The sequence below is a fragment of the Amblyraja radiata genome, chromosome 20, assembly GCF_010909765.2.
Source record: "Amblyraja radiata isolate CabotCenter1 chromosome 20, sAmbRad1.1.pri, whole genome shotgun sequence".
Lineage (NCBI taxonomy): Eukaryota > Metazoa > Chordata > Chondrichthyes > Rajiformes > Rajidae > Amblyraja > Amblyraja radiata.
In genome coordinates, this window is record NC_045975.1 from 39180041 (window position 1) to 39194642 (window position 14602).

The 14602-nt window shown below is 43.4% G+C and overlaps 1 protein-coding gene across 1 annotated transcript in view; it reads left to right on the top strand.

The window, feature by feature from the left end:
- LOC116984421 (mucin-6-like) overlaps positions 1-14602 on the top strand; it is a 110981-nt gene that overhangs the window by 84567 nt on the left and 11812 nt on the right. The window contains exon 17 of the mRNA XM_033038574.1: positions 1080-1329. Within this exon, the coding sequence (XP_032894465.1) occupies positions 1080-1329 (250 nt within the window). The remainder of the gene's footprint in view (positions 1-1079; positions 1330-14602) is intronic.

Sequence of the window (14602 nt, forward strand, 5' to 3'; positions counted from 1 at the left end):
TGGTAACGAGGGGACTTTGCCTGACAGTCTGTGGAGCTCAGAAGATGCACTTCATGGTATTATGTAAATGATGGAGGTTAGCAAGTGATGATGGAGGTTAGCTTGTATGCCTGGGCACAAAGCCAGGGCACGGGGTGGTCATGAAACAGAACAGTCCTGCTGTGGTTTTCTGCTCTAACTGAGGTCTTCCAGAAAGTGAAACCCAAGTTGTGCAGCCCTATCACGAGCATGAGTGGTGTCTGAATATTTGGGGTTGGGTTCTAAACACAGTGTAACATCACATCGAATACAACTCCCTGGAAGAAGAATCATCACACTGTGGGGAACACCCAGGGGAGGGAACAACTATCACACTGTGGTTAATAACTGGGAGGCAAACAAGACCATGAACACAATGCCTCACTGGGTAGATTAAATGTGGGGAGTAACTAATTGGAATGAACAACCATCACACTGTGGGAACCTCCAGTCAGGGGGAATAATTATCAGTTTGTGGGCAACGCTAAGAGGGGTGGGGAGAGGGGGGGGGGGGCAGCTCGTGAAAAACAATCATTTATATCTTGGTCATACATGCAGGTTACCACCCACACACTGTGGGCAACAGTGAGGGGTGCGGTGGTCAACAACTATTGCACCATGTGTGGAGATGGCAGCGTGTGGAAGAGTACATTCTTCCGGGCATTAAGAGCGCAAACAATCATTGGCTGCTTTGAGCAAATTCTCAGCTGAGGTTGTCCAACCAAGGATACAGCTGGGAAATCCATCTTGGATGGGATGTCAATGATGGTGTCAAGGGTAGTCACAGCTGGCCAGGCCCTTTGCTTTTGGTAGCAGCAACATATGGAATGCAATTCTAGGAATTCATTTCAAGCAAACAGCAATGTTGTGCAAGGCCTGCGGGAAATCATTGCAAAAACCCGCTGAGTTTCTCCAGCATTTTTGTGTACCTTGCAAAAAATTACATGTGGTAAGGGAAATGAGAAAAACAGAAACCCTAACAAGAGCTTTTAGAATTTGATTGAACAGTTTATATATAAATTGATGCAATGTTATTTGAAACATTGATCTCTTTCCCCCAGGAATATCTTGCTCCTTCAATCAGGTCTTCAGTTATGACTCCAGGGTCTGTCATCGCACCTGCCTGTCACTGTCCAATCCAGAATTTGAGTGCACGTCAATCGATCCTCCAGTGGATGGCTGCAACTGCCCAGATAACACTTACCAGGACATCAGCGGACAATGCGTGGATGCTGCCGAGTGCCCTTGCTTCCTGGCTAACATACTCGTGGCACATGCCAACCAGCAGATAACTCTTAATGGCGGAACATGGTAGGTCGATCGTACTGTTGGATGGATGCAAAATGTCGTGTTCAACTCAGCTGGACAGGCAGCATCTTTGGATAGAAGGAATGGGTGACGTTTCAGGTTGAGACCCTTCTTCAGACTGAGAGTCAGGGGAGAGGGAAACACAGAGACCCTGAAGAAGGGTCTCGACCCGAAACATCACCCATTCCTTCTATCCAGAGATGCTGCCTGTCCTGCTGAGTTACTCCAGCATTTTGTGTCCATCTTCAGTGTAAACCAGTAACTGCAGTTCCTTCATACACATTATGTACTGTTGGATATATTGGTTGAAAGTCAGTTACATACATTTTCTGGACAGATCAAACTAATGATGGGATAGTTTAGAAAGTAAGATAATGTCATGGTTTGTGGGATTTACAAAAGGAAAATCATCAACCATCTGGGAACAGTGGGATTTACCCAAGTAACCAAGGATAGCTGGTTCTACAGACACTGCACAGTAAAAAGCCTGGTGCACAGCTATGGGAGCAATTGCAAGAATTCCTGCAGCAATTCCTAACGTGCATGCTAGTGGGTGAATTTCCTCTTCCAGTTGGTTTCAGGGTAGTAAAGGAAAATAGAAAGAACAAACGGTTGAAATATTATCATTATTACTACAAAGAATGATGTGTGCAGAAGCAAACTGTTCCACAGACAGCAAACTAATAACAAACATGTGAAGTGTTATTGACATTGGGCAATTAATTTGACCACCAGGACGAAGTTGGGGAGGCATGGTAGCGCAGCGGTAGAGTTGCTGCCTTACAGCACCAAAGTCCTAGGTTCAATCCTGACCACGGGTTCTGTCTGTAGGTTTTCATGTTTTATCCTGACTTGCGTGGGATTTCCCCAGAAGCTACGATTTCCTCCCACATGCCAAAGACCTACAGGTTTGCAAGTTAATTGCCTTGCTAAAATTGTAAAATGTTCCTAGTGGGTGTAGGATAGTGTTAATGTGTGGGGATCCCCACAGGTCGGCGCAGACTCGGTGGGCTGAAGGGCATGTTGTTGCACTGTATCTCTAAACTAAACTAAACTCCCCTGTATAATTTTGAAAGATGCTCTGATCATTGATGCCAGTAATTTACATGTATTCAATCATGGGATGCCAGTGTTTCTCGCAAAGCTAATCCAAATGAAGCATCCAAATTGACCTTGGTAACATGATAGAGTACCACTTACTGGAACTGCTGGCAACTTTGTGGTTACAATGCTGTAACACAGCCAGGCATAGCAATCAGATCTTGGGACATTTCAATAATAGTAATGTATCTTCAAGTCAGGAAGCGTGACATGTACGATCATTTGGAAGTGTTGGTGTTCCATTATAGCTGCTGCCCACCCATTTTGGTGCTAGAGGTTAGAGGTTTGTGATCTGCTTCAAAGACATGTTGGTGGGTTGAAATTGGTGTACACAAGATGTGTGGGTGGTGGACAGGCTAATTGATGAAGCTGAGGCATGTGCACTCATTCTGGGCTGCTTTGTTTTAACGTCATCAGTCTTCTATAGTGGAAGACTTCAGCAGTCTTCTATTGCTGGAAGTTTTCCAAACAAGTGTACCAAGTATACGACTTTCTCACAGTGCAGGCCCTTCGACCCATACCAGCCAACATGTCGCAGCTACACTAGTCCACCTGCCTGTGTTTTGCCCATATCCCTCCAACCTGTCCTATCCATGTATCTGTCTAACTGTTTCTTCAACGTTGGGATAGTCCCTGCCTCAACTACCTTCTCTGGCAGCATGTTCCATACTCCCAACAACTTTTGCGTGAAAAAGTCACCCCTCAATTTTCCTATTAAATCTTTTCCCCTTTACCTTAAACCTATGTCCTTGGTCCTCAATTCCCCTACTCTGGGCAAGAGGCTCTGTGCACCTACACGATCTATTCCACTCATGATTTTAACCCTCTATAAGACCCCTCATTCTCCTGCACTCCAAGGATTAGAGTCCCAGCTTACTGAACCTCTCCCTATCGCTCAGACCCTCTAGTCCTGCCAACTTCCTTATAAATCTTCCCTGTCCCCTTTCCAGCCAGACAGCACCTTTTCTATAACATGGTGCCCAGAACTGAACACAATAATAACTGCTATAGTTATCGCTCTTATAACTGTTTATCATAGTAAACTGGTATTTATTCGACAGTGTATGTCAGAATGGAAATCTGAAGTGCATTGGTCAGGACCCTCAAGGTAGGAACATTTTGATGAATTCTTTTCAAGTTTTCAAAATATTTAAATGCATAATATGCTTGTATATATTATGAATCGGAAAGATAGGTATGTAATTAATTGTGCTCAGATGAAGTTAGATTTATCCACAACAAAGAGTTGATGCTGGGAGGGGATAGGAGGGAGGAATGGCATAGGGAAGATAAGCAAATAGAGAACAGAACAAAATGCAAACTGAGCTAACACTGAAAGTGTCGGGAACAAGGAGAGGATGCATTTTTTTGAAAGTCTGCAGACATTTCTTTTTGGATACAAACATTTGGAATAGATATTCCTTAGCTTTAACTTAGCTTATTTTCTTCCCAGTTTACCAGCTGTCTGAATTTCCCACCAATATATATCTGTATTTAATCCCCTTTAAAGGATCCTATTATTGTTTTATTTATTAACATAGAAACATAGACATAAAAAATAGGTCCTTTCGGCCATTCGGCCCTTCGAGCCTGCACCGCCATTTAATATGATCATGGCTGATCATCCAACTCAGTATCCTGTACCTGCCTTCTCTCCATACCCCCTGATCCCTTTAGCCACAAGGGCCACATCTAACTCCCTCTTAAATATAGCCAATGAACTGGCCTCAACTACCTTCTGTGGCAGTGAATTCCAGAGATTTACCACTCTCTGTGTGAAAAAATGTTTTCCTCATCTCGGTCCTAAAAGATTTAGAACCTTAAACTGTGACCCCTTGTTCTGCACTTCCCCAACATCGGGAACAATCTTCCTGCATCTAGCCTGTCCAACCCCTTAAGAATGTTGTAATTTTCTATAAGATCCCCCCTCAATCTTCTAAATTCTAGCGAGTACAAGCCGAGTCTATCCAGTCTTAAACATTATTAAAATTAACAGATCTTCTATTTTGAAAACAATTATCCATCTGCACCATCATTGTTTCATCTTCTCAATAGCTGACTTAACTGATTTAAAGAATTATTTAGGGAAAGTTATTTTTAAGTATTAGGAGTATACCCAAAGGATGGGGGAGGATGTTTCCACTAGTGGGAGCGTTTATGACCAGAGTCTATAACTTCAGAATAAAAGGATGTACCTTTAGAAAGGAGATGAGGTCGAATTTCTTTATTCAGGGATGGTGAATCTGTGACATTCATCGCCACAGAAGGCTGTGGAGGCTGAGCCAGAAGATATATTTAAGGGGGAGATTGCTAGATTCTTGATTAGTATGGGCGTCAGGGGTTATGAGGAGAAGGCAGTAGAATGGGGTTAAAGGGAAAGATAGATCAGCCATGATTGGATGACGGAGTAGACTTGATGGGCCAAATGGCCTTATTCTGCTCCTATAACTTCTGAACATGAAAATGAATAAGTATTGACCAGCCCAATTTATTTTCTTTCCTCACCCAAAACCCCATCTGCTTTCTAGTCTCATAACATTTGAAACACATTTAAAAAAATAAACAATAAGACTTATATCCGTGAATATCTCAGCCGATTTCATAACTAACTCATTTCTCAATCTTAGTAACTGGGAATGGCTGTAACTAGTAACTGGGAATGGCTGTAACCTTATGGAAATACAGAAAACCAGAATAGTTATAACTATTATAACAATATATGCATTACACTGTCAGTTTTCACATGTGCTTGTTTTTCTGACAAACTATTATTTTTATAGTTAAGTGCATAAAGTGCTGGAATAAGTCAATGGGTCATGCAGCATCTCTGAAGAAGGGTTGCGATCCCAAACGCCACCTATCCATGATTCTGCCTGACCTGCTGAGTTGCTCCTACGCTTTGTGTCCTTTTGTGTAAACCAGCAACTGCAGTTTCTTGTTTCTATTGATTGATACTTTATTGCCACATGTACTTGGTACAGTGAAATTCTTTGTTTTGCAAACAATACACAAGTATGCAAAAAGTATAGGACGCGGACAAAGTTACAAAAGTATTCAATGTCGTCCCAATGGTACCTCTTCCTTCTCACCCCCCCAACCCCCCCCCCCCCCCCCCCCCCCCCCCACCCATTGAGTCCCACTTTGTTCTCAGCACCTCACAACGCCAACTCCCTCATTATTCTCAGCATCCCCAAGTCGGTTCCCTCCTTGTTCCGGTCTAGCGCCTCCTCGACTGACCGCCAGCACACATGCGGGCGAGGACTCACCGACGTCCCACCAATCTCTCCGACGTCCCTCCTCGCTCTCCAACATCGCTCCTCACTCTCCGATAGCATTCCTCACTCGGCTGCCGGGCTCGTCCTTGTCCCTTGGTCTTGATCGGCTCTGTGCCAGCCGCTGGGTCCACACCAGCACAGATGCCCAGCGCTTGCCCGGAGCTCCCTTCAGTGTTTTTATAGTTTTATATATGCTTATTGTTTTTTTTTAAATCGTTTTAACAGCTGATTTGACCTGTATTCTTGTACACTAACCTAGCATAATGGTTTGTAGGGAAAAGCAGTTATCAATCTTTGAAATCCCTCTGTTGAATAAGAAAGTCCTAATTGCGTCAGGATTGTCTGAGAATAGCCCCATGGGTTCATCATTCTCTGAGTGAAGAAATGTTTCCTCATCCCAGTCTTAAGAAACCTATCCATTAGTTTGAAATGGAGGACCTTAGTCCCATACTCTTTAACCTGAAGAAATATTCCCCTTGCATTTCTGGTTCCCACCGCCCAGACATTCTAGTTTAAACCCTCTCGAGTAGCACCAGCAAACCTCCCTGCAAGGATGTTGGTGGTCCTCCAGTTCACCTGCGACCGGTCCCTCCTGTATTGGTCACACCTGCCCCAGAAGAGATCCCGATGGTCCAGAAATCTCAATCCCTGTCCCCTGCCCCAACTCCTCAGCCACACTGTGATTATCACTCTCAAGGTCTTGCATTTTAACCCTTCGCCTAACTCCCTATATTCACTCCGAAGTGACTCGTCTCTTTTCCTATCATTGTCATTTGTGCCGATGTGTACAATGACTTTTGGCTGCTCATCATCTCCCTTTGAGAATGTTTCTATATCACTGACCCTGACACCAGGAAGGCAGCAGACCATCTTGGAGTCCCGTTTACTACCAAAGATTCCCCCATTTGTCTCCTCAACTAACGATTTGCTAAAGGCTATTACGCAGGCACAGTAAATAACTGGGAAAGTAGAAAGAAGATTAATTTTATTGCAGGGTTGGAAACAAAAATAAGGAGTTCAATTATATAGAACATTGTTGAGGCTACATCTTAAGTACTGTGTGCAGCGTCTTTGGATATTCTTAAGTTAGATTGATTCTTGACAAGCAAGGGGGTAAAAGGCTGTACAAAATGTTGTATATATATGGAAGATAGACACAAAAAGCTGGAGTAACTCAGGTCAGGCAGCACCTCTGGAGAAAAGGAATAGGTGACATTTCCAATCGAGATCCTTCTTCAGACCATATATGGAGTTGGAATTACAGAGAAATGAGCCATAAACATATTTAATGGTTGGCAGGTTGAAGGGGCCAAGTAATTCACTCATGATCCTGATGCAAGTTTGTATGTAAAACCTGCCTTGTATTCCCACATGCAATGTGACAGGATTTTAACCAAGGTGAAACATATAAAATTGCATCTAATGTTCCTCTCAATATATTAAGAGTAAATAAATACCATTTATTTTGAGAGGACTAGAATACAAACACAGGGATGTCATGCTGAAACGTTACAAGCAGCTGGCTGGACCACATTTGGAGTATTTTGAGCAATTTCAGGCCCATATCTGAGGAAGGATGTGTTGGTGCTGTAGAGTGTTCAGAGGAGGTTTACGAGAATGTTCTCAGTCATGAGTGGGTTAATATATGATGAAGATTTGATGGCGCCTGTGCCTGTACTTGCTGGAGTTTAGAAGGATGAGCGGGCATCTCATTGAAACATCGAACAGTAAAAGGCTTGGATAGAGTGATGTTGATAAAATGTTTCCACTAGTGGGAGAGTCTACGACCAGAGTAAGTATGTTACAATACTTACCTTCAGTGGCGCTGCAAGTCTGCCACTGGCCGTGTGCGCGATTTTGGCGCGTTTGAGGGGTGGGCGGGGTTAAAACGCGTTTTTTTTCCGACCTGGTCCTGGATTATATTTTGTTGGAGTGCAAGATGTTGCTAAAGAATCGTTCCGACGGCCGTTCTGTGTGTTTTAAAAAAAAATTCGCCCAACAAGTTAATCGCTGGAGTGATTTTAAAATCAGCTTCTGAAGCCGTCAACACCGACAACGGGGCCGGATTTTATGTAGGGGACAGGTAAAAGAAAGTAGTTTATTTTTATGTATAAAAGTGTTTCTTGAGATGCATTTAATTCACATTTTAAGTTGCGAAACGGTGATTTAGTCCCCGAACAAACCGGCAGTGTTTTTGCTGCGATATGGGGGACTAAAACACCGCAACCTCAACGTTCCAAATGGTCCCGTTCCAGAAAAACCCACTCGCAAGCTGATTTAAATGGTAATTAATTTACAGGTATTAAACATTAAATTCCTTCCATTTGGCCTATAAACCCATGACAATGAGATTTAAAAATTATGTTATATACTGAATTCTTGTGTGAATGTTATTTGGACACTTAGGCTATTTAAAAATGTTAATCTATTCTTAAGAAATGGATAGATGTTTAGATCTAGTAATTGAATTTTGTAATGAGCTACAATTAGGTAACTAACTAACTATATGCTTTAATTTCAAGTCATCTAAGTAAGATTGTTTCATATTTGTTTCAGGATGCTTCAATCTACAATAACTGAAAATTTATTTCAGTTCTCTTAAATTTTAAGAAGGTTATGGGCTTTTAAATGTTCTCGATCACAGCTTTTGTGTTAAGTCAATGAAAAAGCAAAAGGGAACAAGATGCCAATTTCAGAGTATGAAAATGGTCATAACTTTTTTAATACTGAAGATATGAAAGTGAATTAGGTGTCAAATTAAACTTCTTTGTATGCTTTATCTGATGGGATAAATTAAAGACTTGATTTTTAAAATCACAAAATTTTGTAACATTGCTAACCAGAGGTCATAGCCTCAGAATACAAGGACGTTCCTTTAGGATAGAGATGAGGAGGAATTTATTTCGTCAGAGGGTGGTGAATCTGTGGAGTTCATTGCCACTGAAGGGTTTGGACGCCATCGAAGGATATTTTTTAGGCAGAGAGATAGATTCTTGATTAGTATGGGTCTCAGGGGTTATGGGGAGAAGGCAGTAGAAGGGTTGAGGGCAAGAGATAGATCAGCCACGATTGAAAGGCGGAGTAAACTTGATGGACCAAATGGCATAATTTTGCTCCTTTCACTTATGAACATGAATAAGGATTGGAAATTTTAAGCACTACAGCAGAATATTTTTCAAATTGATTTATCTGTCATTCCAGAACGCTGTCACCCTCCCAAGATTTATTTCAATTGTGAGAATGCGCAAGTTGGTGAATATGGAGCTGCCTGTGCACCGACATGTCAGATGCTTGCAGCAGAAAGTCAGTGTGTAAGTACAAGACACACTTAAAGTTTCTGATCAAGCCACCAAGCAGATCTTTTACTTGTAATGAACAAATTAAGAGTACAGTAAACCATTGTTTTAACAGACCTCTTGATAATAGATTTTGATTGTCCCACCCCAGCATGCACCACCTCCCTGGCTATCTGCGTCACCTCCCTAGTGGCTTACAGTGCCAGCTCGGACCCGCCACCCCCAGCTTGCACCACCTCATCGACCACTCACAACGCCGGCTGCCCACCCCTCACCCAGCTCACGCTACTTCCACTGCAGCTACTGCTGACCCATACGGCTTCCTCAACCGTGTCCAGGCCACACATGCCACCGCTGACCCTTACCTGCCCGCGGGTCACGACCATTGATTCTGCTGATCCTCGCCTCTCCCTTGGCACCAGCCGGTCACGGGCATCAAATCAGCTGAATTCCAGGCCCAGTTCTGGACCGAGAGTCTGAAAAAGGGTCTCATACGAAATGTCACCTATCCATGTTCTCCAGAGAAGCCGCCTGTCCCGCTGAGTTACTCCAGGACTTTGTGTCCTTAACTATTAACTACCAAGTGCAGTTGTTTATTTCTACTACTTATACCATGATAATACCTTACTCGGTTATGGTGGGAAATCGGCAATGAAGGACACCATGGCCCCCCACCCCCCTCCCCTATAGTTCATTATAGCGAGGGTTTACTGTACTTAGATTTCAAAAATTGCTTTTTCAATCTTCCCAGCTCGCAACAAAATGTGTGTCTGGCTGTATCTGTCCGGAAGGATTGGTGCTGGATGAAGAGAAAGGATGCGTTCATCCTGACGATTGTTCTTGTGAATACGGAGGACATTCATATTCACAGGGTGAAGTCATTGTGAGGAACTGTATGACATGGTAAGAAATGTTGTATTGTTTTCCCTAATTACTCATGGTTTTAAAAAGTGGGGCATTGTGGAAGGAAGAGTTCTATTTACATGCAGCATTGTCCACTTAATGAAATCTGGGAGTGATGAGCATTTCACCTGACTTGTGCAATACTGGTCAAACACTGCTCTCCTGAACAACAAAAATCAGGAAATGGGAAGTTTTTTTTTCCTTTAAGTTAAACCGTGGTGTACTCTTTGGAACGTGAGTTTAAATTCAGGTGAACTAACAATGTTGAAATATTTGCAAAAAGCTTTGCAACAGCTTTGTAAGCTTGGGAGACAGCATACGATTACAGGGTCATGAAACTGTACAGCATTGACAACATCTTTCCTATAACATGGTACCCTGAACTAAACAATACGTCAAATGTGGCCTCACTAATGTCTTATACAACTGCAACATGACCTCCCAACTTCTATCCTCAATACCCTGACTGATGAAGGCCAATGTGCCAAAAGCCTTTTTGACCACAGTATCTACCTGTGATTCCACTTTGAAGGAACTGTTTATCTGCACTCCAAGATCCCTCTGTTCTACAACACCCCCCAGAGCACTACCATTCACTGTGTATGTCTTGTCCATGTTAGTGTTTTCAAAATGCAGCATTTCTCGGTGTTATATTCGATCAACCATTCCTCAGCCAACCTGCTCAACCGATCAAGATCCATCTGCAGTTTTTGACAACTAGCTACAATACCACCCACTTTTGCCTCATCTGCAAATTTGCTAATCATGCCAAGTATGTTCTCATCCAAATCATTGATCTAGATGACAAAAAGCTATGGGCCCAGCACCGAACCCTGAACCACATCTCTAGTCATAGGCCTCCAGTCCGAGAAGCAACCTACTACCAGCACCCTCTACTTCCTTCCATGAAGCTAATTTTCTATTAATTCAGCTACCTCTCCTTGGATTCTATGGGATATAACCTTCGAGAGCAGACTACCATGCTGAACCCTGTCGAACGCCTTGCTGAAATCCATATCTATATTACTGAAAGTACGATCTTGACCGCTTTTAACTCACTACGATGTGATTTCCGAGAGGCCGCCATTACGGCCGTCATTTTTGGCCACCTCGCTCAGAGCCCCCCTAAGCTGGACTGGACCAGAGGATTTTTCCCATAGATGGAAAATCAGAAAGATATTAACGTTTAAAAAATATTTGCCATTCTCTCTGCTGCTCCTGCTGGGGACTATAAAAGAGTGGTGTGCCTCACTCAGTCTCTGCAAGATGGAGGAAGCGAGAGGATCACGTCTCTCTGAGCTCTGAATAACACTGAACACATGTCTACTCAACTGTGAGTGCCGTTAATGTGGTTTGAAAATGAAAATATGGTTGGTTTGAAGTAAAACGGCAAATGGTTGTTTGGGAGGTTTGGGTTGAAGTAAACAGGCACTGCAAATGGTTGTTTGGGGGGTTTGGGTTGAAGTAAAAAGACATTGCAAATGGTTGTTTGGGGGGGTTTGGGTTGAAGTAAAAAGGCACTGCAAATGGTTGTTTAGGGGGTTTGGGTTGAAGTAAAAAGGCACTGCAAATGGTTGTTTGGGGGGTTTGGGTTGAAGTAAAAAGGCATTGCAAATGGTTGTTTGGGGGGTTTGGTTTGGAATAAAAAGGCACTGCAAATGGTTGTTTGGGGGGTTTGGTTTGGAATAAAAAGGCACTGCAAATGGTTGTTTGGAGGTCTTGGGTTGAAGTGAAAAGGCACTGCAAATGGTTGTTTGGGGGTTTTGGATTGAAGTGAAAAGGCACTGCAAATGGTAATTTGGAGGTTTTGGATTGAAGTAAAAGTTGCACTATATAGATTTTAGATAAAAGGCTACCACTTACGGCTGTGATTTTTGGCCATCTTACTCAGTCCCCCTCCAGTCATCAGGTGCAGAGGATTCTTCCCATCAATGAAAAATAAAAGTGTTATTAGTGTTTAAAAAATGTCGAGAATCTCTCTCCTGTCAATCACGCCATGAAGGCCACACCATTTCCGGTGGGAGGGGGAGGGATTATAAAACCCGGAAGTGTTGGTGTGGCTCAGTCTCTGCATGATGGGGGAGGGAGAGGTCACGACACTGTCTGAGCTGTGTATCAACTGAACACACTGAATGTCTACTGAACTGTGGATGTGGTGTTTTGTGTGGTTTTATGGTGGTTTAACCCTGCTTGAAATGGTACGAAACTGCATTTGAATGTGGTGTCATTGCACCCTGCATGAAATGGTATGAAACAGCATTTGAATTTGGTGGCCTTGCACCCTCCTTGAAATGGTATGAAAGTGCACTTGAATTTGGTGGCCTTGCACCCTGCTTGACGTGGTTAGAAACTGCACTTGAATTTGGTGGCTTTGCACCCTGTTTGAAGTGGTAGGAACCTGAACCTGAATTTGGTGGCCTTGCACCCTGCTTGAAGTGGTATGAAACTGTACTTGAATTTTGTGGCCTTGCACCCTGCTTGAAGAGGTAAGAAACTGCACTTGAATTTGGTGGCCTTGCACCCTGCTTGAAATGGTAAGAAAATGGATTTGAATTTGGTGGCCTTGCACTCCGCTTGAAATGGAATTTCAAGGAATAGCCATGTCAACTACCAGCCCACATGCCATGAGTGAGCTGCCAGCACATCATGCTTGAGCGACTGAGCTACCACCCCAAGAATCCATTTGGCCCACAATGTCCATATTAGCCATCTGGAGACCAGTAGTCCCTGCAGTGAACAACACCCATACCAGCACTCCAGGAAGCCCCCCCCCCCACACTGGCCACCAATATTGGAATTGGTGGAGAGGTGGAATATTGCGTCGGGGGACCAGCCCTCCCGTGTGAACATGGGACCCTATGGGTCCCACTTAGTGTAGTATACATCTACAGCTCTGCCTTCATCAACCTTTTTGAGCACATCTTCAAAAAATTCAATCAGATTCATGAGACACGTCCTCCTACGTACAAAACCATGCTGACTATCCTTAATCAGCCATGCCCATCTAAATGCATGTATATCCTATCCCTCAGAATACTCTCTAGTAACTTTCTGGTCACAGATGTTAAGCTCATTGGCCTGTAGTTCTCACCCTTTTCCCCGCAGTCCTTGAATAGAGGCACATTTGCCACCCTCCAGTCTTCCTGCACCCCGCCTGAATTTAACGACGACTCGTAAATCCCAACCAGAGCTTCTGCAATTTCCTCTTTAGGTGTCCCCAGTGTCCATGGATATTTCAGTAGTGTGGCAGACAAAAGTGCTGGAGAAACTCAGCGGGTGCGGCAGCATTTATGGAGCGAAGGAAATAGGCAACGTTTCGGGCCAAAACCCTTCTTCAGACAGGCAACTGGAACTGTACACAATATTCCTATTATTTTGTACAAATGCGACACGATATCCCAATTCTTATAGTCAATGCCACAGCCTATGACGGCAAGCACACTGGACCTTCTTCACTACTTTATCACAGTGTTGTTACTTCCAGTGATCTATCTCCCCAAGATCCCTCTGTACGTCAAGATCTCTGCCATTAACTCTGTGTGCTACAAAAAGTTAACCCCCCAAAATGCATTACCTCATCTGACTGGATTAAATTCCATCTTCCTCCACTCTGCCCAACTTTCTAGCTGATCTGCGTCCCACTGTATTTTAAACAACCTTCTTCACTATCTATGACTCCACCAATTTTCATGTCATCTATAAACACTATCAGATCACATACTGTCTCATCCAAGAACCACGTCGTCGAGAGCAAAGAGGGACCCGGCGTTGGAGTGGGGCGCCAAGAAAACATAAGGGATCCCAGCGTGGGGGGTCTGCCAGGATAACAAAGGGGCACCCGCTGTGGGGAGGCCAACGGGAATAAAGGGCGACCATCGGGGACTAAATGGAACACTTTGTAACTTTATCGGCCCCCTAGATGTGGTGACTCTTTGCTTACTTGTGTACGCAAAACAAAGAGTTTCATTGTGACATGTCACATGTGATAATAACGTTTCATTCATTCATACATTCATTCAATCATTGAAGACATTTATATATATATCAACAAAAGTCCCGATCCCTTTGGTCGGCAGAAATATATTGCCAGTCCATCATCATTGCTGGGTCTAAATGTTAGAACTTCCTTCCCAATGCCACTGGAAGAGTACCTTATCTGAAGGACTACGGCAGTTCGGGAATGTGGCTCACTATCACTTTCTCAACAGCAGTTAGGGATTGAGAATAATTCTAATCTTGTCAATGGTGCCCAGATCTTGAAAATTATTTTTTTTTTAAAAAGATACCAAGCTGAAAGTAAGTTGGAAGGAACTGCAGATGGTGGTTTACATCGAATATAGACACAAAATGCTGGAATATCTCAGTGAGGCAGGCAGCATCTCTGGAGAGAAGGAATGGGTGACGTTTTGGGCCGAGACCCTTCTTCAGACCCAAAACATCACCCATTCCTCCTCTCTAGAGATGCTGCCTGCCCCGCTGAGTTACACCAGCATTTTGTGACTACCTTCAAGTTGAAAATAAGTATGGTTTATTCAAGCCTCAATGAAACTTTCTGCAGACTATTATGCAACCCAGACAGCGGTTAGTCAAATGACATAATCTTTAAATGAGGTACAATCATAACATTCTTGTTACAAAGGCATACACACTTTAGCTCCCCAGTTTCCTGTCACAACATTTACTGTCTGCCAGGCATCTGTC